The sequence below is a fragment of the Arachis ipaensis genome, chromosome B03 (genome assembly GCF_000816755.2).
Source record: "Arachis ipaensis cultivar K30076 chromosome B03, Araip1.1, whole genome shotgun sequence".
NCBI classification, from domain to species: Eukaryota; Viridiplantae; Streptophyta; class Magnoliopsida; order Fabales; family Fabaceae; genus Arachis; species Arachis ipaensis.
In genome coordinates this window covers 111,844,700-111,868,733 of record NC_029787.2, presented here as the reverse complement: position 1 = coordinate 111,868,733, position 24,034 = coordinate 111,844,700, and the positions used below count along the sequence as shown (strand labels likewise).

The following is a 24,034-nucleotide window of genomic DNA, read 5'->3' as shown; positions in this document are numbered from 1 at the left end:
CTGGCAGGTGCAAATTCTCTTGCCTAAGTCAACAACCATGTTAGTTAGGTGTCCATGGACCTCAAATTTTTCATATTCTTCATCTCCAGTCCATATAGGAACCCAATTCTTTGATTCTTTACGAACCTTTTCCAATCGGCTCTGAATAATAGGAGGTAGTTTCCCCACACGATTGTTCAACTTTACTTTATTCTTTGCAATCGATCGCATAACAAACATTCTTACCTCTTCAAGCAATGTGATGATTGTCTTGCTCATAGCCTCTTTGATGCGTGCATTGAAGACCTCACATACATTGTTGCAGATATTATCTAGCTTTGGCCGATGGCTAAATTGAGACTTTGTCCATGAATGCCTTGGCCACTTGTTCAGGTATGTACATGCCTCCTCACTCACCCTCTTTATTTTGTCCATGTTATCAATAAAGTCTTGAAATGTGGTTGACCTAGCAGCATCCCAGAGGAGTCTCCTCCTTCTACTGTTTGTTGAAATTTTGCCACAGGTGCCATACACAGAAATGATGATGGACCTGTGGCATGACCTCTTCTACAGCAGAAATCAATCCCTGCTTATGACAAACACATGTAGCAGAAACCAAATAGGATCAACCAGCATAAATTATTGAAGCATATTTAACCAAATTTCAAGCAATCTATGTTAAATAGAGAATCATATAGTTTATAAAGTCCAAATAGGATCAACCAGTATGAAATATTCACACAATGACACGTTATCCATAAATCAACCAACTACTTATAACAGAATGAACCAAGCTCAGACAATATCATATAGTCCAGAAAATGAACCAACTTTAACATTTGTGTAACTACTTGAATAACACAACAATGTTATAGGTAGGAGTTGGTTACCTTCTGCATGTCAGAAATGAAACACCATCTGTTAGCCTTATAGTCTCCTAAATCATCGTGGAGTAGCTCAAGAAATCACTTCCAATTCTCCTTGTTTTCAACATTGACTATAGCCCAAGCAATCACATATATGTGATGGTTTGCATCTTGGGCTACAGCTGATAATATCTGGCCTCCAATCTGTGTCTTCAGAAATGCACCATCGAGTCCAATTAATGGCCGGCAACCTGATCTGAACCCGTTCTTGCAACCACTCAAGCAAACATACATTTTCTCGAACATGACTTGTCCATCAGGCAATGGAATCACCCCAATCTTCACAGTGGATCCGGGATTGGTTTTTCAGAAGCGTTTCAGCATAATCCCTTAACAAGGCATACTGTGCTTTCTCATCGCCGTAAACAACATTCCTTGCATTAGTCAAGGCTCTAGCTATTGAGTTTCTATGCAGAATCAGATCATATTTTGACCTAAAATACACTGCAGCTTCACATTGCTTGAAATTAAGATACTTTCTAACCTTTTTAACCAACTTACCAGCCAACCATGCTCTGTTTGCAGCCCTATTAGAATTTTTCCTTGGACATGTATGATCATCATAAAATGTCTTGATTTGCCAGCAACAATCCTCATGATCTCTTGAAGCATACACAACCCATGAGCACTCTTCCACTTGGCAAACTGCCCTACACCTGATATTATCATTCTTTACAAACTTAATCCCCCTATCCTCCTGTATGGTAAACTCTCGCACAGCATCCCTGAATTCTTGTTTGGTATTGAACTTCATGCCCACTTGAAGTCTCAACTCACCAAACCTCTGGCCCCCTTGAAAAATAGGAAATTCATCTGAATCTCCATCAGATTCTAGCTGATCCTCAGAGTTAGGAGGAGTTTTCATCTCTTCCGAGTGCCACGAGTTGGCTCCATCAGATTCTGCACCAGGGTCCAGAGCTTCATACCAAATTTCTTCCCCTAGAGTTTCTACAAAACCTAGGTCCACCTCTATATCTGATAGATCCTCAACAATTGCATCATTAGCTTGCATAATATTATCTTTTCCTATCTTCTCCTTCCCTTTAGCCATGCCTGAATTCTTTTGAACCTTTTGGCCTCTTTCCTATTTGGTTTCGAATTTCTTTCAACCAATTCTTCATCAATACTAGAGCTGCCCTCTTGCACTGGGACATAAGATGTATCCTCTGAGCTGCCATCATCACTTGTTGATTCATTTATAGTTAAATCCATATGAAGAGGTTGCTTGTCTTTGCTAGTACTCCATCCCTTTCCCTGGGATCTTGTAATTCTTTTAGGTGGGTTAAATTTGGGTTTGGGTTTAGAAGTGAATTTAGACTTGGGCTTTGATTGAATTTTGTTGGGCTTCAGATGGTGCTTGGGCTTTGCAGTTGGCTTCTAATTATGTTTCACAATGGGAGATAGGTTGGGTTTTCTACTGGATTTTGGGTTGGGTTTTCTACTGGATTTTGGGTTGGGGTTATAAAGTTCATCCATGGGGTTGGGCTCTTCATTGGTAGGATTTGTAGTGAGGGGGTCAACAACAGGATAGTTTGGGATAGGAGTTGTAGTAGAAGGAATTGGGTTTGCAGTTGATTGGTTTAGAATTGGGTAGGTAGTTGATTTGTCATCTGGGGTTTGAATTGAACTATCCACAGGTGTTTTCTTGTTAGTCTGTAAGTCACCATGGCAAACCTCTTGTGCTTCATAATCAAGTAACATCACTTTCCCTTTTCCCTCCATTAGTTCAGGTGTGAAAACTTCATGTTCAAAGTAAACATCAACTACTCCGTCATTCCTCTCTGCATGGAAGCACATCTCCCTTATTTCATCATCACTGGTCAGAGCTCTCAGTCCCACCTCCAAGCTCCTGTCGGGAACCAGCCACCAGCACTCTACTACCTTGTCATACCCCATCTCCTTGAAATAGTTTCTCACAAAAAAAACATCAAGGGTATCTTCATCTAAATCTCCTAAGCAACTTCGGTTTTTAGGTGAATAAACCAATTTTCCATCATCATTCTTCTTAAACATCCCACCATGGTGGAACATGATATCCAGCAATTTTTTCATCTACAGTGAAAATCAGGTAGAACAATTTATCTAAGGTATGGTATTGATAACATAATCAACAAACCACAGTAGAAAATAATCAAATATTGTTTAAAAACAGATACTTTATCACATTACCATTATAGAAACACCCTCATTCCTTGTGTAAAAACAGAGCATTCACAAAATCCAAACCCACAGTGCAAGAAACCCTACCTAATAATATAGTGACAAACCCCAATTTGACGGTTTGTTTTGCATTGAATTTAGAACATTTTGATAACCTTTTGTCACATTTAGCCTAAGAATTAGCATGGTTTTGTTATCTCTTCCATAATTGTGCTTAAGTGTAAAAACATGCTTTTTAAACCTTATTTTGATGAATTCTAGTTTCTGTTTGATTCCATAAGATGCCTTGATGTGTTTGCTAGTAACCTCAGGTTGAAATAGGCTAAGCATGGATCAAAGGAAGCAAGGAAGGAAGCATACAAGTGGAGAGAAGCATAAAAAGTCAAAGAAGCAAAGTCAGCCATGCACGCGCACGCGCACAAGGCGCTCGCGCGAACATTGCAGAATCGACCAGGGACGCGCACGCGTACCATGCGCGCACGCGCCGATGATAACACATGACCTCATTAATGCAGCACGTGCCTGGCGATTTGAGAAGGTTTCTGAACCCATTTTTGGCGCCAAATTGCTAAGGGAAAGGGATAAAAGGATAAAGGATTAAGGGGAAGACATCATTCATTACTATAACATAACTTCCAACTAACTAATCACTTTAGTTTAGGTTTTTAGAGAGAGAAGCTCTCCCTTCTCTCTAGAATTAGGATTAGGAATTAGGGTTAGATTAGGATCTCATAGTTCTAGGTTTAATTCAAGTCTCCTTCTACTTCTACCTTCAATTAATGATTGCTACACTTTAGTTCTTCTCTCTATCCCTATTCTCTTGTTGTAATTTCTCTTATTTTGTTTCTAGGTTTTGTAATTGAGATACTTTTGTTCTCTTTATTTTCTTTCAATAATGCAATTTGAGGTAATTCATGATAATTGTGATTTCCTTGATTGTTGTTGTTAATTTCTTTCAATAATTGTTGTTAGATTTCATTCTTGTTGTTGATTTACTATGTTCTTCTTTTATGCTTACCAGGTGTTTGATAAAATGCTTGTTTGGATTTTAGAGTAGGTTTTGTTCCTCTTGGCCTAGGTAGAGTAATTAGTGACTCTTGAGTTATCTAATTCCTTTGTTGATTGATAATTAGAAGTTGCTAATTGATTTGAATGCCTCTAAAGCTAGTCATTCCTTTAGGAGTTGATTAGGACTTGAGAAATCAAATTGATTCATCCACTTGACTTTCCTCCACTATAGTGGTTAACTAAGTGGTAGCAATGAATAATTTGAGATCACAATTGAGGAAGATAACTAGGATGAGACTTCTAGTTCTCATATCTAGCCGAGAGCTTTGTTAGTTGTTAGTTTATTTTCTTTGCCATTTATATTTCTTGTCTAAAATCTCAAAACCCCAAACATACTCCATAACCAATAACAAGAACACTACCCTGCAATTCCTTTGAGAGACGACCCGAGGTTTAAATACTTCGGTTTATAGATTTTAGGGGTTTGTACTTGTGACAAACAAATTTTTGTATGAAAGGATTATTGCTTGGTTTAGAAACTATACTTGCAACGAGAATTCATTTGTGAAATTCTAAACCGTCAAAAATCCAATCGTCAAAATGGCGCCGTTGCCGGGGATTTGCAATGGTGTTATGTTATTGGTTATTGTACATATGTGAATATTGTGAATAGGTTTATCTTTTGTTGTTTCTTAATTTTTGTTAGTTTTATTTTGTTCTCTCATTATGAATTCTCACCACTTTGGCTATGAGTTTGGCTCTAATTGTGTTGTAGGGAATGTGAACTTCAATGCTAACATGTACCAAGGATGGAACACTCCAAGATGGGAGGAGCCTCAAGGAATTGATCACTCCTATTGGCATCAACCTCCGGACACTTATAGGTATAACCCTCATCCTAATGCATGTCAATTCAATGGCTATGGTGAATCACCTTGTGACTTCCAAGCACCACCACCATATGCCTATGAATCTTATTCTCAACATGATGCTCAACCATACTCACAAGCCCCTTTCTACCAAGTACCTTTATGTGACCCTTACCCATCATATAACCAATCACCCATACCACATCCTTGTGATCATTATGAGCAAGAACCTTTAGAACCACCACAACCTTATCAAGATTACTACCATGAACCACCTCAACCCTCACCATCTCCATACCCTTATCAAGAAGAACCACCTTCCTACTATGAACCCTCTCTCTAAAATAATAAACCTTCCTATTCACCCCAAGCCCTAATAGACGAGCCTCTCACTTTGTTACTCCAAGGACAAGAAGCCATGAAGCGGGATACACTTGAGTTTGTGACCAATTTGACCAAGGTGGTGCACACTTTAGCCCACCAATGCTTGAATACTCAAGGTACTTCCGTGACCACATGGGAAAAGTCAAAAGAAGAGCAAAGCATGAAGGTGAAATTGGAAAATTCGGTGGAGAAAGAGGAGTCAAATTTTGTATTGGAGCAACTAGAGGAACCTATAATCATTGAAGAAAAGGAAGAAGTGGTTGAAGATTTAGGAGATGTTGAAAGTCCAAGGGAATGTAGTCTCATGGAGCACTCTTCCAAGGAGCTCGATATTGAAGTTGAAGAAGGTGCGCAACCTCTAAGGCATACCGTCGTTGGAGACTTGGAAGAGGTTTATCAAGAGATGGATTCAATCATGGATGAATTTCTCTCTACAATGGAATCCTCTCCCATTGGACATGGAGTTGAAATTATAGAAGAGTGTGCACAACCTCTCATACCCTTGGTGAGCAATGAGAAAGAGAGCTACCAAGAGGAAAACGTTGGCATGGTGTATATCGAAATTGAAGAATATGAAGAGGTTGATCAAGAAATGGATTTATTCATCAATGAATTTCTATCCAAAATTGAACCACCTCCCATTAGGCAAGAAATCAAAATTCTTGAAGACAACACCATGCTATGTGATAAAAGGGGAAAGGTTGAAATCAAGGAAGCTCGCAAAGAGGTGGAAATACACAAAGAAGAGCACAAGGAAGTAGACCTTGCATTGTCTAAGTGTGGGGAGGTCTACCCTCCCGAGTCATCATCCAACACAACATTCAAGTGGGTAAAATTCTTATCCATAAGCTTCACTTTCTCACTTGAATATGGTTTAATTGAAAATGATGGTCAACTTAGAGCTCTTTGTGGAGTTAAAAGTATAAGAGAGTTGTGCAGTGGTTGGAAACATCATTCTAAGCTCATGATGGTTGTAAGCTCAACATTCAAGAACAATGGTTGGTGTAGAACCAAATTGCATGGGTCTAGGAAGTTGTTTGGAAGCTTCTTTGAGAATTCTACATGTCAACCACACTTATGTCAACCACCCGGAAAGAAAATGTATGAAGATCGAATCGAAGATGGGTGTGAAGATAAGATATGGGATCCCGGTTCGCTATGTAAAGACCAACTATGGGGACTCATATCTTGGGTAGAACTTTGCCCAAGTTTGATGAATATGGTTGGAAATTCTGTCAACCATTTGAGGGGCAAAGATCCTTGGAGATTCAAGGATGAGTACAAACATAAGCCACCATGACAATAAGCATCTCAAAATGTCCAACTTAAGGACTTAAACTAAAAGTGCTAGGTGGGAGACACCCCACCATGGTAAACTCTTTCCATTCCCTTTTAAATTTGCATAATAAGTGATTTGAGTTACCATTGTAGGTAGATGTTTCATACAAATTTGTTTGTACAATTTAATTGTTAGCTTAGTCACATGCATGTTGTGTTTAGTAGTAGATGAATAATATCAAAAATTGCATTTTTGTGAATTCTATGATGGTTGAGTGAATAAGAGTTGTGAACACTAAGGGGAGCACCCAGCAAGTTTTTAAAAACAAGGAGGGGCGCAGACGCGCACTACGTGCAGGCGCGCCGACTGTTAGATCCTGGAAGTTCGCGCGGACGCGCACCTGCCGCGTCCACGCCGATTTCCTGCTGCAAATGATTGGGCCAAACCCCAGAGAGTTAAGCCATTTCTGGGCTAACTCTAGGCCCCAGGCCCAACCCCATCTGCGCGAGCGCACGCATCGCGCCAGCGCGCCATTTCACAAATTCGTCAATATACGCGGACGCGCACTTGCCGCGTGCGCGTCCTTGCGCGGTGCCACCAAACTAGGCCATGGACCAGAGAGTTGGGCGTGCCTCAAGCCCATTCTAAGCCTAAGGCCCAATCTCATGTACGCGTGCGCGCAAGGTACGCGCATGCGCCCCTGCCTCATTTGCCACCCCATGTTAGCGCGCACTGTACGCTCACGCGTGGATCTCCATCCCCCTCAATTCACGCGGACGCGTATATGCCGCGTGCGCGCACACCTCGTGGCGCGACTCCCAGGCCATTCTCCAGAGAGTTAGGCCTGAGTTGGGCCAACTCTAAGCCCCTGGCCCAACCCCATGCACGCGTGCGCGCACGGTACGCGCACGCGTCCCTTCCTCTTTCTGCTCATCCCCGCTTAAGCGCGTTGTACGCGCACGCGTAGGGTCCACATTCTCTCAATGGGCGCGGACGCGCAAGGTGCACGTGCGCGCCAATTCAAAATAAGGATAACCCTAGATCGCGAGGCACACTGCGCAGTCGCTCACCCCCAACTCTCTCTTCCTCTAACGTTCCATTTTCCCCACCATTCTTCACCTTCTTCTTCTCCCGACCGGCCGTCCTCCGGCGAGCACTCCGCCCCCGTCGCCACCGCTGCCGTAGCCTCGTCCTTCTCCCCCTCTTCTCTCACCACCACCCGTTCTCTCTCTCTTTCTCACTCCTCTCTTCCCCCTCCCGGCCAAACTTCCACCGCGCCACCATCCTCGACGCCGCGCCATCTTCACCGCCGGCGACTCGCCTTCCCTCATCACTCCATCTCTCTCTCTCTCACTCGTCCATTAGGCTCAGTCTCGCACGCCTCCAAACGCCGCCGGCGACTCGCCTTCACCGCCCTGCCGTTACCGCCACCACCCACGGCGGCAAGCCTCACTGATTCTGCTGCTTCCGTTCCGACCCGAATTCCCTTTCTCATTTTTTTTTATTCGGCCCAGCTCCCAGGTTCCTGCCCTAATTCTGCTTTCTATCAATCCGTCATTTTTGTTAATTTCCTGTTAGTTAGTTAGAATTGGAATGTTGTATGTTAGGATTAGTTAGAAATACTTGCGGTTAGGTAGCTAGGACTGGATAGAGGATTCTAGGCCTGATAAGTGCTCCGTATGTGCTTACTTGCTGTTTGTCTGTTTGACTGTTGTATGCTGCTTTTGGACTGCTTTTTATGCACTTCTTGTTGCCTGAATGCTGTACTACTGCTGCTGTGCTTAATTGATGCTGCTTTCTTACTGTTTGTGCTATTCTGCTATCCGGGAACGTCCAATTTTAAGCCGGAATGCTGCCCGATTTTCAAGGAAATTAGTTTCATTTTGATCTTTATTTCAGCTTTGGGCAAATTTCCGTTTCCTTTTTGACTTCCCGGATTTGCACAATCATCGTGAACATAAACCGCAATTTCTCGTTCAATTGAGCCTATATATCATCATATCACTAATCCACTTTTCTAACTCACTGATTTCTTTCACCATTTTACTTACACTCACTTTTAACCCTCTTTAACAATTCTTTCATGAATATGATGATATTAGTGCCTTTTGCATATGAGGTGTTACCTTTAATGAGGATTACGGTTTTGGTTCAGTCACTTATGCTTACTTGTTCACTTTTACATATTCAGTGCAACATCATGATTGCTCTTTGATAATGGTATCCTGAAAATGTCTTCTTTGTTACATGCTAAATGTTTTATATATTCTATCACATTTTTTTCAGGATGTCGAATAAAGGCAAAGCCATAGCCACCGCCTCCAAGAAGAGAAAACACTCTACCCCCTCCATTCCTTCCATCTACAAGAACTATGCTAGGAATCCATTGCAGGACGAGGCGGAGATGCTTCTGCTGATCGGGTGTGTTATGGAAGGGAAGGATGTCTCCTTCCCTAGACTTATCCGACAGTGCATGTGGCGGGCGCATATTCGTGGCCTACTTCCATTTCCTACATTGGTCACGAGTATGGCAGCCTTGGCTGATGTCCCGTGGTCAGCTGATGATGTGCGACCACCACCAGCTGATGCAGATGACAGGGAGATTACTATCCCCTGGGGAGTTTGGGTGCACGAGAAGCCACCTGCTAGCCGCCGCTCTCGGGCTAGGGCTGTCATAGGGACACCTTCACCACCAGCCCCTGCAGCTGGCCCATCCTCTTCTACAGCCGCAGCTCCTTTATTTTTGTATATATTTTGATGCATTTCTAGTTTGCTTTGGATACTTTTATTGCTTATTTTGGATTTTAGATATTTTGATGCTTTTGGATATTTTTAGATATTTTGGATGATAGATTCCATATTTTAGTTTGATTTTTCTTTATACATTTTTGCATATCTCCTTTTGAATATTCTCCTTTTAGTTTGTGGTTGTGATTAGAAATCATGTTTTAAGTGAAACTTAGTCACCCTTTTTGCATAAGAAATTGGTTTTGAGTGAAAAAGAAAAGGGTAAACTAAGGAAAATTTTTGAATTTTTCAATCACAACAATGCAGCATAAAAAGTCAAAGAAGCAAAGTCAGCCATGCACGCGCACGCGCACAAGGCGCTCGCGCGAACATTGCAGAATCGACCAGGGACGTGCACGCGTACCATGCGCGCACGCGCCGATGATAACACATGACCTCATTAATGCAGCACATGCCTGGCGATTTGAGAGGGTTTCTGAACCCATTTTTGGCGCCAAATTGCTAAGGGAAAGGGATAAAAGGATGAAGGATTAAGGGGAAGACATCATTCATTACTATAACATAACTTCCAACTAACTAATCACTTTAGTTTAGGTTTTTAGAGAGAGAAGCTCTCCCTTCTCTCTAGAATTAGGATTAGGAATTAGGGTTAGATTAGGATCTCATAGTTCTAGGTTTAATTCAAGTCTCCTTCTACTTCTACCTTCATATAGCATTCAATGATTTTTGATCAACCAACACAAAATTTTCAACTCAAACTCACAACAATAGATACCTTAACACTATAAAAAAAATATATAAAATATTTTATTCACTGTATGCCTACCTCTGTGTGGCTCCACGAGGAAGCTTTGCTCTTTCCTTCTCCGATTTTGAATGACCGATGAGCAGCTTTTGACCCTCTCCAATTTGCGTTACCACAAAAAATCTCAGCAGGACAAGCGAACCCCAGGGTATGGAGTTTTCAGTTTGAACGGGATGAAGAAGATGAAGTGGCGAGGTAAACTCTTTGAATATGGGGGTTTTGTCTTTTCGTAACTCCTTCCTTCTTCAAGCGGCGTCGTTTTCATTTTTTTAGCACCAAATCCTAACACGACGCCGTTTTTCATACTCCAGCATGGCAAAAAAATTGCCACATCACTGCCGCTGGAGAGGAGTTTCGACGGAAAAGGGGGAGGGGACTAACTAGGTGCATTTTTTCCAAAGTCGAGGACCTAAATAGTGCAATTGGAAAGTCAGGGACCAAATCGGTGCATTTTGTGAATCTTAGGGACTACTTTGGTGTTTAACTAGAAAAAAATCTCTCCTGACTCTCCACCGATACCTATTTGGCTATTTTGATAGCTTTTCCTTTAATCCCTAATAATAATGTTAAGTCTCTAATAATGTTAAGTCTCGATATTTTTCATGCACACAAATTTATCAAACCACCCTTTGTCAAATCTAGACAAAGTTGTTGTACTGATAATAGTAGATAAGATATCTATATATTAAATAAAAATAAGAATTATTCTCCACACAAGCGTTTTCTCATACAAGTCATTTATATTCACGCGCTTTCACGTTTTTCTCCATGTCTCTTCTTCTTCTTCGTAATTTTTCTCTCTCGTTATTGTCGTCATCAACACTACCTCTTCCTCCTCCTCCTCCTCTTCCTCCTTCTTTTTTCATTGGAATTTCTTCTCCTCTTTTCTTTTTCTCTTTTTCCTCTATCATCAGTTATCTCGTTGTTGAAGATAATAAATAATTTAGGTTCAAATTGTCAATTGAACCAGAACGAAATTGATTATTGTTTTGAATCCAATCAAGTGGTTGAGGTGTGGATCAATTCAGAAGAAAAAATATAGCATTAGAAGAAATATTTTTCTGTATTTGCAGTAAATTTGAGTGTAATACAAAGATATTTCGGTGTAACACGAAAATATTTGGGTATATTTTAAGAATTTTTGGGTGTAATTTTATCCTGATAAATTCTGCATAATTCAAAACTTTTCTGCTTCCTCCTCCTCATCTTCTACTGCTTCTTTTTTTTTCATCATCATCACCATCTTCTTCTTCTTTTTTTCTTATTCATCTTTTCCTTTTTGTTTTACCTTCTTAAGTTTCTTCTTGTTTTAATCTCTTAATAAGAATAAAAATAAAAAAATCAAACAAAGAAGAAAAAAACACATATAATGCTGCAAAATTACTTGGAAGAGCATGAACTTACATTCATTTAACTAAAAGAAAGAAAGAAATAAGAAAAAAAATGCAGCAATAGAGAAAATATTTTTCTGTATTTGTAGCAAATTTGGGTGTAACACAAAGATATTTGGGTGTATTTTAAGAATTTTTTGGTGTATTTTTATTCTGATAAGTTCTGCATAATTAAAAACTCTTCCTCTTCCTCCTCCTCATCTTCTACTGCTTCTTCTTCCTCATCTTCTTATTTCGTTTTCTTATAATTCTTCTTGGGAGAAAAAATCAAACAAAGAAGAAAAAAGAGGAGGAGGAGGAAAAAAATGCAACAACAACAGTAATAAAAAAACAACGATGAAGATGAAACAGGCGAAGAAAAAGAAGGAGAAACGTAAAGAAGAAGGAGAAGAAGAAGGAAGAGGAGGAGGAGAAAGAGGAACGTGAAGAAGAAGCGTCTTCCATAATGGTGAATGAGAGCGTGTTTTGGAAACGGTTGAGTGACACGCGTGTTATCACACTCCAGTGAGTGAATGTAGTTTTTCTATTTTTGTTAGACTTGACCCAACTTATAAGACTTATAAGCCAAAAAAACTTGTATGTGTAGCATAGTTCTAAAAATAAACGCGATGCGAAATATTCACATATTTCCATCGATTACATTCATTACTCGATCAGAATGTAATATACTAATACATGATGATGATCAATGACTATATTCACAAACACTACACATTATGAAAATAGCATGAATTAACCTGCTCTATATATGGCACAACAACCTCCCCCTAGGAATTTTTCTTTTCTTTTTTCAGTATGATGAAATACCGAAAGCTCTTGATCTTGGAAGACGAGTACAATCTGCAGGTGCCCAACCAATTAAGTGCTTCTCATTGTCGAATACCATCACTTTGTCTTGCATGGATATGTCTGCATATATAAACAAACAACATCTTTATAATTAATGATATAACATCAAATCCCAAAAACGTTAACACGAAATTAATTATTTCCTACCTCCAATTATGTTGAGATCTCCCAACCCTACTTCAGAGCCATTCAGAATTCCCAGGCAAACATTTCCCATGCTCTGCCACCATAACAATTCGTTAGTCCATTGCCTTTACTATGATATATTCATCTAGGTTGCTTAAGGTTACAGGTTAGAACTCACTGATAGTATCAGATAACCTTCAAGAGGGATCTCAAACAGAGTTTTAACTTTTCCAGCATTGCTAAAAGTAAGCGCCAGCGGCTTAAAGTATCTCTTCACTTCACGTATGCTCTGGAAAGGTTTTTTACCACGCCAGCATATTGGTAAGGTTTGATCATCAGCTGCTACACTTATGGGTACTTTGTGCAATTCCTTCTTCAACTGCATTTCCAAGTTGAACAAAATGACCCTTCTTAACTAACATTTCCAAATTGGTATGATACTAGTGATGAATGCTTTAGAAATTACCCAAGAAATGAGAGCTTTGTAAGCCTTGGAGTTGAAGTAAGTGTAAGAACTGCCAGTGTCGAAAAGCACAGTTAGGCTTCCAGAACGACTCTTCTTTCCTCCAAAAGCAAGTTCAGCTGGCCCTGCTGAGTAATGTTTTCTGAGACACAGGATTCAAATCAGAACATGATACAATCAATTATATGAATCATCTGAGTTCTGATAATGGTCTGCTTACGAATCTGTGGATGACATTGGAGTCCAGCTCACTCGAAAAGAACCATAGACATTTCCGAAGAAAACATATCCTCCTCCTTGGGAACTTAAGCAGTGTCCAACAACATTTTGCACCAAGCCCTGACCATTCAGCTGTGACACCAAGCTGGTTTTTCCCCTGCCAATCCCAAGTATTCCGTCTAACGGGTGGTAAGAAGGCGAAAAAGTCTGATCATATCCACATCTGCACAAAGGAATCAGAGCATGAACATGCATGGAGGGGGTGGTAACAAATCAAAGAGTGAGTAAGACTAACCCAAGTGCCATCCGAACTTTAAGTTGGACATCATTGGTGAAGTTGAGAAGATAGACATCATTGACAAGTGCACCAAGTGTTGAGTACTGATCCGCATAATCAATCTGATAGTCACACTGATCAGGGCTTTCACATTCGTAGTCATCACTCGGCTGCAACGACGCGCATAGGGGATCTTGACACGGCACAAAATCATTGCTGGGCTTGTACAGTGGATGGGGAGTCTGACAAACAAAACAAGTATTCAAGGATAAGATTTTGTTAGCATTTGTTCACATTCTTTGTGTAGAAGAAATCAGTTTCCATGTAATACCTCAGAGCAATGGGAACAAGGGGCATCACATTGAAGCCATGTGAGGTCACTACCGGTGTCAACATCCAGAAAATAGGACCTTGGTGGCTGCCCAATGCTGAGAGTAACATTATAGAACCTGCAATAATTGTTTCAAGGAAGGATGAGACACAATAATTTCATCTTTTAAAGGATAAACAGCAACCAATCGTGTTAGTGTCGGTGCACCTTTCTTTTTGTTCTTCAAATGGTAATCAAATAAATAAATTTCAAAAGGCAGAGAGAGAGGGCCCAATCACTAAATAAATGAAATATTCCTATTGCGAATCTTGATATGCAAATCTTTTTTTTTTCTTTTTACATATACATTTCCATACAAAATTGCACACTTTCAAGATTCATAAAAGGTATTGCCTTTTTGTGTGTTCAAGAAAGAAGATTCTATGTAGGTACGTACCCAACAGGATAAACATTGCCGTAAAGTGGGATGATAATGGAGGAACCATGGGCAGCACGGTTGATGATGGAGGGCTGAGCTGGCAGGATAGAGTTCTTTGAAGTCTTTTGTTTGTTGCCAAAACCAAACCATGCTGAGCAAGGACTTGACAGGTTCAAAACCATAACTGTCACAACCAACACAACCAACCGTCCCATCTTCATCTTCATATCCTTCTTTCTTTCAATGTTCTGTGGAGAAAGCTATGACGAGAGAATTCACAAGAGTGGTGGGGGGTTGACTTGACTTGATTCTTGAAGGACTCTGATACGTGCATGAATGAATTGGTTCTTTACTTGGAGTTAGTTGAAAGGAATAGAATAGAGTTCAGTTCCCTTTTGGATGGGTTTTGGGTTTAAGGAGGGAATGAGATGGTTCTTATTCTTTTCTTTTCTTGCTACAATCAAATCAAATAACTAATTTGTCTTAACTCTTCTTGTTCCCCAGCTTCGTCGAAACTTCTGCCATGCTCCTACCAATCTTATTTTATTTGTCTTCTTTCTTTCAAACTTCAAAATTAAAAGGCAAAGGATTGAAAGAATTTGACCAGTAAATTAAAAAGACAGATACTATCATACACAATTACACAGCATCACTTGTTTCCCTTTATATATGATTTATTTTGCATCCCTTATTTTTCATTGGTTAATAAGGGTGTATGTGTTTATTTCAATTTGTCTCCCAAAAAATGGTGAATGGTTCAAATACTTATAGCAAGAACAACACAAAGAGTGACATGTGGCATTATTATTTGCCATTGGCTTTTTATTATTTTCTCTCTCATTTTTGTTAATATTTGTATTTGATTCTAATTTCTAAGACCATCTCCAATAGAGAACTCATCTCAATCCCTATTTATGGCCCACATGTCATAAAAAGTAACTCCACATCAGCTTTTGCGTCATAAACGGTAAATAAGAACTCAAAGCATCTCTCTCTTCTCCATTAGGAGGAACTAACTTTAGTCCCTGTTGTGGTCCCACTTAATTAATTAATTAAAATACTTAAAATTAATGTAATTGATTTTTTCAATAATATTATTTAAATTTATAAATTTAAAAATAATTCACTATTAAAAGATATTAATATTAAATAAATTCATATATAATAATAATACACAGTATATAATTCGGGATTACACTAATTTATAGTTTTGTGTTTACAATTGCTAATTTTAATAATGTCGTTAGCATTTTAAATTTTAAAAATAAAAATAACTAACTCAACTAAGAATTATTTTGTAAGGTGTAGAAATTAAATTTATTTTTTAATGTAAGTAAATTTAATTAATTATAATTTAATATAATAATATAAATAATATTCAATATTAATTATGATATAAATAATTAATATAAATTATTAATTAAATAAAAAATTAATTATTTAATCTAATTAATTATTTTTTAAATAATTAATATAAATTATTAATTAAATAAAAATATAATTATTTAATATAATTTTTATTATAATTATTATTAATTTAATTATTATTTTATTATTTAATATAATTATTTAATTATTTTAGATTTTATATTATTATTTTTTTAAAATAATTTGCCAAATAGCAAGTTATTATTGGTTAACTTGAGTCCCTGTTTAGAGGGACTCCCTCACCTTGAGACCCGTGCGAGAACTCATTCATTCTCTCCTCCAATGGTTAGAGTTCTGTGTGTCAGAAAAAAGTGAAAGAGGAACTCACCATTGTAGAGGCTCTAAAGCCCCAACTTCTCCCTCTAGAATCTTAATAGTCAAACATATTTAAACATGCTAAAATAGAGTTACCACACTTGCATGATTTAGCATCATTTTATGTCATTTTCATCTTGACAATAGTGGAAGCCGTGGTAATCACTAGCCTAGACCATTATTTTCGAATTTACCATTTATCCAATTCTTCTCTCGACATCTTCAAAATTAGCGTCATTAAAAACAGATTCTTTGGATGTTCCTTGTATATGCGTTTATTCTAATCTAAGACCATCCAAGCAAAGTAAGAATTATGCGAATAATGTTGCCACTGAAAATGGCCTTCAACAATTTTTCCTTCTCGGGTGTATATGGAGGGAACCTTAAGGATGAATCTGCATCAAAACTTCTATAGAGGACAGACTTCTTATGGCTGAAACTATCAAAAGAGAACTTCCCGTGGTAACATCCCATTCCACTTTCTTCAACTCCTCCAAAAGGCAAACCACGAGTCGCAACCTGCATCGGCGATGCACACATAAACGTCAAGTAGTTGTGATATGATTATAGTTTTCATGTGTAAAATAATTAAGGGATATAAGAGAATCACTACATGTATGACAGTGTCATTGATGAGCATCCCTCCAGAAGATATATTTTCCACATATGCCTTCTTTAACTGCTCATTGTTTGTAAAGAGATAAGCAGCAAGAGGTTTTGGCTTAGATTTGATTATGCCAAAGCTATCTTCTATGTTTTCTACCTGCACAAATGGAATATGGCCTAAAGTTGAAGCAATTGTCAAGGAATATATATAATATGGTAATATGGCCTTGTATACTATCCTTGCCAACAAGTACTCACAGTGATGATTGGCATTATTGGCCCAAATATCTCTTCTTGCATCACCATTGCATCATCTGGAACATCCAATATGATAGTTGGTGCAATCTTTCTGTATCCAAGAGTCAAAGAAGGAGAATTAATAATAAGATACAATATCATACTATATATGTGAATCTTAATAATAAAGAATATGAGAATGCCACTCACAGTTTCATCTCATCCCTCTGACCTCCAAAAACAATTTTGTCAGATACTTTATCTTCATCCAAGAGCTTCACCAGCCGCGAAAACTGGGTCGGGGACACAATACGAGACATGTCTTTTGATTCCATCAGATCTTCGCCAAAGAATTGCTTCAACTCTTCTTTCAAAGCATTTATCTGTTGTGTGCACAAACTTATCAAGAATAATGTAAATATATATGATTTAACTGCTCACAAAAGTTCTTAAAATCTAACCAGTTTTGGAGCAAATTCTTTTCTTGTGATGATATAATCAACAGAAATGCATGCTTGTCCACTATTGCATGCCCACTTTCCACCTATTATCCTCCTAGCAGTAACCTGAGATTTTAATTCAAAAATTATTACANTAGGATGGTGATGTCCTTAACTTGTAGATTGACATCTGAATCAACAACAGCTGGACACTTTCCGCCGAGTTCCAGAATCACAGGTGTAAGGTGCTTTGCAGCAGCAGCCATGACAATGCGACCGACCCTAGCACTACCTGTGTAAAGTATCTTATCCCACTTCTGTTCCAAGAGTGCAGTTGTTTCAGGAATAGCCCCTTCAACTACTCTTATTGCAGAGTTATCTAGATAACCTTCAATCAAATTTGCAAGTAGTGATGAAGTTGCCGGAGCAATTTCTGATGGTTTCAAGACCACTGCGTTACCCGCTGATATGGCTCCAATGACAGGATCCATTGATAACACTGAACACAGGAGGTAATTAAGAACTCATCATTGTGAAGGGAACGGTAAGTAGAAGTTGCAAAGTCACTGCACTAGATAGTGTAAGGATTCCAACAAATTTATGAGAAAATTGAGAACTCATTGGATAATAAAACTTTAAGCATTATAAATATGCAAATGTATGATAGACTTCTCTATATGTGCAAACCTTCAACAACATTGATAACAACACAAGTACGGAAAAGTTGTATCTGATAGAAACAAATGCTGTTTAGATATGGCAAATATCTGAAAAGGAAGACAACTTTACATACAGAAAGGGAAGTTCCATGTGGAGATGACCAACACAGCTCCCAATGGTTCTGACACAATCTCTGCTGATGATGGTAATGTGGTGAATGAAGTTTTGACCTGAATGGGAAAAAAGATTGTGCTATTAGTGTCAATGTATATAATGTGGCACAATCCTCTTCTGTTAAGTAAGTAATTATTACCTTTTCCGGCTTCATCCAGTGTTTCAGTTCTTGAAGTGCTTCACTACATGATGATTTTGCCTGGGAAACCTGCATTAATAAGCACCACGATATAATTCGAAGTGGCCGCGATGAATGTAAGTCTGAGCCTGAGGTGAATCTTCAGACAAATGGAAAAACTCAATGCCATCATGACAAAAGGAAGCAGGGGAAAAACAATACAGTTGTATGGAGATATTTTTCTTTAAAGCACTGGTTAAAAAGAGAAAATCATGAAGCAGAAAATGAAAGTAGGAATTGTAGACCTCAGATATATATCCTTCCAATCCTGGTTTAGAAAGGTCTTTATTAAGAGCATCAAGAATTTCCTTCTCCTTCTCTTCTAGCATCTTGGCTATGCCTTCCAACTGTGAAATTCGCCACTCATAGCTCTTTGTCTTCCCCGAATTAAAGGTCTTTCTGAGATCTTTGAGAAGCAAAGAAGCCTTCTCTCCATCAAATGTTTCCTTTTCTTGTAGGTCCGGCACAACAGATAGCGTTGCAGAACATCTTCACAACACAAACCACATAATCCATGCAAGAAAGACACGTCAGAGTTGAGCAATACAAACCAAAGCAGCATGAGAATATGACTAGAGAGAGAGAGACAGAGGTGTTTACGTGTATGAAGAGAAAAGAACACATCGAGAGTGGAAGTGAAGTTGCTTGCCAAAGCACTTGGTGGTTAAATGTTGAGAGAAGGGTCTGCTTCCAACTGGGGCACTGCTAACCCAACACGAGGAACTTTCAGCAACATATCTTGGTTACAAGAACAGGTTTGAACTTGCTAAGTAAATAAGGTCATAAATAAAGAAAGAAAGAAAGAAAAGGGTGTACCTTGGTGCAAGGAACGATACAAGGAAGAGGCTTTTCATGGTAGGAGAGGGAGAAGGAGAAAGAGCTACATAAAAATGTACAAGTGGAGTGAGTTCTGAGCCATTAAAAACAGAAAGATAACGTTAGAGAAATCGTGATGACAAGGCAACGGCAGTGTAGAACAACAACAGAAGCACAGAGCCAAAATGAATGGAAACTCTTATGTGAGGTATCTCCGAACAGTTCAAATATGAAAATTGTTTTTATGTGGATCACGCACGTGTAATTTACCTCGTTACTGTTTGGTTCACTCTTGATTATGTGGTTATGAGGAAGATGAAGAGGGACCCCTCATACACTCACAAACCACGACAACCCAATCAATCAAAATAAGACGAAATGGAAAGTGATATTTCATTTTGGTTTGGTTCACCTTCACTTCACACATCACAATTAAGTAATGAATCACACTACCAAACAAGATTCAAAGGATCTATTGTGGAAACCAACAATGCTCATTCGTTAACTATGATAATTGATAACTCCACTATATGTCTATGTCAAACTTTGTCCGATATGATTATTCGCTCCATTACCATAAATGCTAGGAGTGTTTCGGTTGGGGAGATATTTAATTCTCTATAATCCATCATCATAATGACTAATGATGATGTATTACAATTACAGCCGAAAACAGAGTATCCGGCCCAATGCTATGCGCCAAATATAGGTACGGCAGGCCACCCTTTGATTTGGATTTCGAATCCTCCCGTTTATGCTCTCTCAACTGATTCCATTAAATTTCCATGGCTTGTAATTTCAATCAATCAAAGAAAGTAAAGCTATAAGTTAATTACAAGACAACGAAAATTTATTTTTCTTCAAATTTATTTGTATTAGTTCTTCAAAGTAACTAAACACGATCTCATAGAAAGAAATAGCTTTACAAACAACGTTATAGCTATTTTACATTTAATAGTAATAATGATAATGATAATAATCTACTATGAAATAGACCCGGTCATAAATGAATTTCAATTGAAAGGCTCAAGAGAAATGAAAAACAAAACAAGACTCTATAGCGCTGTACTAACTACTAACTACTAAGGAATCACGTTGTATGGGCACCATGTGTCCGTGAAGCCCATATGGCAAACACAAGAAACCAGAAAACGAATAAGATTGCCCAATAACGTGCAGGTCCGTACTTGATTCTGGTAAGCACAAACTGCAATAACTCAAGTATACAAAACTATCAGGATCCAAGAATCAAAACTCGATCAAATTTCTCAAACAAAATACAATAGAAAGGTGCGTGAAGTACTTACAAAGCGGAAAAAAACAACCACTGTTAAAGCACAAACACCTCCAAGTAGGATGTGAAGACCACTTTTGGCTGTTTTCTGTACAACAATACGATCAACTATAGGTTAGGTTGAATTATGCAGGCTTCTAACCAAAATCAACATGGAAGAAGCAAACAAGTTGTATAATCAACTTCCAAACACAACCAACACCACTGTATTTTGGAATGAACCCGAACATGGAAAAAACTATATTCAACTAAGACTAAAAAAGCTATGATGTGATTAAGGCTGTCCAGTCCCTTCCTTTGCCCATCCAAATCAGTAACTCTCGAAGTTGCCATGAATGGAGCAATTAGTCAGGTTTGGGGCCAGAAGCACAGAATGATAGCATAAAATACAACCTGCTATAGGATTTAAGCCTCAATTTTTTCGTTAGAGCCATTTCATAGTTAGCCAGCAAAAATTGTTCTAGGGTAAAGTGGTGCAGCCAGTGCTCCAGAGAGTTAAAAAATGACTTTACCGAGAAAAGTGACCACCTTACAACACAAACGCTAGTGACATTATTCTTCTTAAGATAGATGTTCACAGAGCAAACATATCAAAAGAAAGACAACAAAAAATGAAGCCTACAGATGAATATAAGCCAGAGTCCACATAATTCATATTGATTGATCAATTGATGTGGCTCTAAACATTGGAACTGAGTAAGTTATCTAAACTCTAGGCTAGGCTTTGATCTATAAACGAACGATGATTTATTACACTATGAGTAGTTAGATCCATTTGATTGTTAATTGTTTGTTAGTTTAATTCTGTGAGGCTTTCTAGTTAGAAGCATACCCAAACAAGCCCTAAATATGCATATGGCCAAAGGGAAGAAGACCTTATAAGTGATCAGTATGAGAATACCAGTCCATAACATCAACGTGAGTCCATTATTAATCTCATGTCCTTTATAAGAATGATAACAAATTCCTTGAATAAAATTGCTAGCTAAAGTTTCCAATTTCGTATTAATCTCAGATAGAGAGACATGAGAAATAAAGGCAAGCTCTACAAATTATATGGAAGCAATGACAGACTAGTGTCTTTGCTCCATGTTTTAGTGAAATACCATGCTTGCATGACCCCAATGCATGCATTATTATCATGACATTCTGAAGTTCAACCCTATAATAATCAATGTAAATGCATAGGTTTTGAGGCCCCATATTTAGGGCAGTTCCAAAATATGCAGGCACATTCAGGAAAAAGACATCTAGGCAAGAAATTACCATATAAAGAATTTGGTATGTTTCACCACTTATTGTGACTGGCTTTAAATCTTACGTACCTTTCCAACTCGAGGAGCTATCAGCCACGCAAGGGTGATTGTAAGCAGGCCAGTAGCAAGCAGGATCCCTGTGCCTTCCACGGCCCACTTGGTTGCAGGACTCTGTGCAGGGCCAGCATCTTCAGTAACAAAATTTGAAGGCTGCTCAGAAGCAACCTGTGAAACTGTGTCGGCATTGCTATTGTTGTTTATACTACTGGTATTATGAGGACAAAACCATAATGCAATCTCACTTAGCCGTTGCCTCCGGATAGCAGCCACAGCGTCAGGATCAACGCCAGTATTATTATTCGCATGGACATGAGGACCAGGATCCCCACTGACAGTTCTCTCCCTCAAGGCTTCATATTCCTTCAGAGAACCAACAACCTTGTTAAAGTCAGAGATTCTGATATTATTGGCTATGTGTCCACATATTTCACAAATTGTTGATCCATGATTAATAAACCACTTGAGTGCACAAGCATAGTGTACTAAAGCAAGGTCATTCTTACAACAGCAACCAAGTTCAATCAATGCATCTTGGTGAGACAAACCAATCTCCACATCACTTCTACACATGAAAACCTCCCCATTAGGGCCTACAAATTCCACCATCCCAGATTTGCTTCCAACATTTTTGTTAAAAGACATATTTTTCTGAATTCCCTGGCCTTCTGACCTTACCTCCCCATCTTCCCCATTCCATTTACAAGCTTTGATCACCGGAGTGATGCCCAAAAATTCTAGGGCAGCATCTCCCCTTTTATCAGATTCGGCACATTGGCACACGCGACAACTTGGCAAACCTGTGTCCTTCTCTAGGCTAGGTCGTGACTGAGATTCTAATTCAACAGTCTCAAGACTTGAGTAACCGTCATCACTGCCTTCTTCCTTTGGCGTTGCTGACCCATTTTCTTTGCCCATTGATGAATTGTCGGCGGTGTATTCAGATTCAAGCACAGAATTTGAGCTATCAGCTTATTTCCCCATTCTAGTTGAACAAAATTCACTTAATTTACCTCAAAACACTATCTCCTGCACTAAGAATTACCTCAAGAAGAAACCCAACACCACCATTCGAACAGATGCAAAGGAGCAAGTGGAAGCTGCAACGTATAAAATATTATCTATATCTATGTGAATAACCTGAAGCACAATAGTATAATTGCACGCCAATGGAATATGAGCAAATCAAAAACAGCTTCTTTTTTCTTTATCATCTCAGAAGATAAAAAGTAAATTAAATCCCCAAAATTTGATCAGGATGAAAATCAGGCAACGAATTGGAAAGAAAAAGGGAATGAGGTGATTACTTTACTTGGTGCTACCGCGACTGTTGAGCAGAGGAGAATTGAGATTTGGAATTTGTTTGTAGGAATTGGCTTTTTGTGCTTAACACGTTTTCTTTGGCTTCATATTCATACTCACTCTCGCTCAGACCCAGAGGACCCTGTGTGGAAGGTTAATTATTATTACCCACCAAACTCTCCCACACTTTACTCCACTCTTCTATTGTCTTCTCACTTTCACAGTCGCATCCGATCCACTCTCTTTCCTCCTTTTTATTACATTTCACCTTTTACTTACTCCTTCCATCTTCTAAAATCAGAATAATAAACACCCTATTAAAAACCCATACCCTTCAAATCATACGTTTCACTATTCCAATTACTCCTGATTTATTTGCACTCGCACTGGCAATCAATTCAATTCAATTTATAAGTTTCAATAAGCTTTTAATTTTTAACCATTTGTAGATAAAGAATTTGACTCTACCTATAATCAAATTGAATGATAATATACAGATTTTATATTAATTACTATTTTCACGAACAGTCAAGCCTTGCTTTGGGAAATTTATTTTCCCCTTTTGTAAAAAATAAAAACAGAGGTGTTGCAACTTGCAACATTCATTATTGAGGAATAAACGGAGACAAAGATTTGATTCCCACAATGAAGATAGTTTCCGGAAATGATGCCGACGCTTAGGTGTGCACCCCACATACGCACTAATAAGGTAAAGGCACAGAATTCAATTTTAAGTGTAAGAACTAAGAGATAAGTAACACTATAACAGAGACACAGGGTTCATCTATAGGATAATTTTTTTTTTTTCTTCTTAGTTTAGTTAACATGTGCCCTTAAACTTATGCAAAACTAACATAACAAGTGTATAATCCTTTTAATTTACCATAGATAAAGCCAGGTGTTGTAATTCTTGAAAATTATAAACATTTTTCTAAAAAAAGTTTTAATAAACTAATTCTTTTTTTATTGGGTAAATTACTAAAAATGTATTCGAATAATTTTGTCACTAATAAAAATATACTCGAATTTTGTTATCAAC

At 38.4% G+C, this 24,034-nt stretch overlaps 3 protein-coding genes across 10 annotated transcripts; all 3 read right to left on the bottom strand.

Moving 5' to 3' along the window:
- Positions 12,110–15,103, bottom strand: LOC107630922 (aspartic proteinase Asp1). The gene is made up of 8 exons (XM_016334214.2): positions 14,251–15,103; positions 13,815–13,932; positions 13,502–13,725; positions 13,208–13,429; positions 12,991–13,129; positions 12,703–12,903; positions 12,546–12,618; positions 12,110–12,458 (listed from the first exon to the last, which is right to left on the bottom strand). The coding sequence occupies exons 1-8, from the start codon at positions 14,457–14,459 to the stop codon at positions 12,340–12,342; spliced, it is 1,305 nt and encodes a 434-aa protein (XP_016189700.1). The 5' UTR covers positions 14,460–15,103; the 3' UTR covers positions 12,110–12,339.
- On the bottom strand, positions 16,055–21,786 carry LOC107630921 (aldehyde dehydrogenase family 3 member H1). Of its 4 annotated transcripts, XM_021119278.1 has the most exons (13): positions 21,706–21,763; positions 20,394–20,468; positions 19,087–19,150; positions 18,871–19,008; positions 18,516–18,759; positions 18,232–18,300; positions 18,052–18,148; positions 17,435–17,757; positions 17,280–17,384; positions 17,029–17,201; positions 16,840–16,930; positions 16,589–16,738; positions 16,055–16,494 (listed from the first exon to the last, which is right to left on the bottom strand). In XM_021119278.1, the coding sequence occupies exons 3-13, from the start codon at positions 19,122–19,124 to the stop codon at positions 16,261–16,263; spliced, it is 1,662 nt and encodes a 553-aa protein (XP_020974937.1). In that variant the 5' UTR covers positions 19,125–19,150; positions 20,394–20,468; positions 21,706–21,763; the 3' UTR covers positions 16,055–16,260. The 4 variants fall into 4 exon arrangements, with proteins under 4 accessions (XP_020974937.1, XP_020974938.1, XP_020974939.1 ...); XM_021119279.1 differs by lacking the exon at positions 20,394–20,468 and having other exon boundaries at positions 21,706–21,786; XM_021119280.1 differs by lacking the exon at positions 21,706–21,763 and having other exon boundaries at positions 18,871–18,972; positions 20,394–20,412.
- On the bottom strand, positions 19,969–23,381 carry LOC107630923. Of its 5 annotated transcripts, none has more exons than XM_016334216.2 (4): positions 23,001–23,381; positions 21,706–22,833; positions 20,394–20,468; positions 19,969–20,293 (listed from the first exon to the last, which is right to left on the bottom strand). In XM_016334216.2, the coding sequence occupies exons 2-4, from the start codon at positions 22,609–22,611 to the stop codon at positions 20,177–20,179; spliced, it is 1,098 nt and encodes a 365-aa protein (XP_016189702.1). In that variant the 5' UTR covers positions 22,612–22,833; positions 23,001–23,381; the 3' UTR covers positions 19,969–20,176. The 5 variants fall into 5 exon arrangements, with proteins under 5 accessions (XP_016189702.1, XP_020974940.1, XP_016189701.1 ...); XM_021119281.1 differs by having other exon boundaries at positions 21,706–22,814; XM_016334215.2 differs by having other exon boundaries at positions 21,706–22,793.

Bases quoted from the DNA above. Each gene is read 5' to 3' on its own strand.
- LOC107630922 (XM_016334214.2), bottom strand. From the start codon at position 14,459: ATGAAGATGAAGATGGGACGGTTGGTTGTGTTGGTTGTGACAGTTATG. The intron at 13,726-13,814 runs GTATTACATGGA...TTTGTTTGTCAG, and splicing joins CTTGTTCCCATTGCTCTGAG to ACTCCCCATCCACTGTACAA. The intron at 12,459-12,545 runs GTAGGAAATAAT...TTATATATGCAG, and splicing joins AGATCTCAACATAATTGGAG to ACATATCCATGCAAGACAAA.
- LOC107630921 (XM_021119279.1), bottom strand. From the start codon at position 19,124: ATGAAAAGCCTCTTCCTTGTATCGTTCCTTGCACCAAG. The intron at 18,760-18,870 runs GTAAACACCTCT...TGTGTTGTGAAG, and splicing joins GTTCTTTTCTCTTCATACAC to ATGTTCTGCAACGCTATCTG. The intron at 16,931-17,028 runs GTGAGTGGCATT...TCTTGGATACAG, and splicing joins CAGAGGGATGAGATGAAACT to AAAGATTGCACCAACTATCA.
- LOC107630923 (XM_016334216.2), bottom strand. From the start codon at position 22,611: ATGGGCAAAGAAAATGGGTCAGCAACGCCAAAGGAAGAAGGCAGTGAT. The intron at 20,469-21,705 runs GTACGTAAGATT...ATTGTTGTACAG, and splicing joins TAGCTCCTCGAGTTGGAAAG to AAAACAGCCAAAAGTGGTCT. The intron at 20,294-20,393 runs GTAAGTACTTCA...GAGTTATTGCAG, and splicing joins TGGTTGTTTTTTTCCGCTTT to TTTGTGCTTACCAGAATCAA.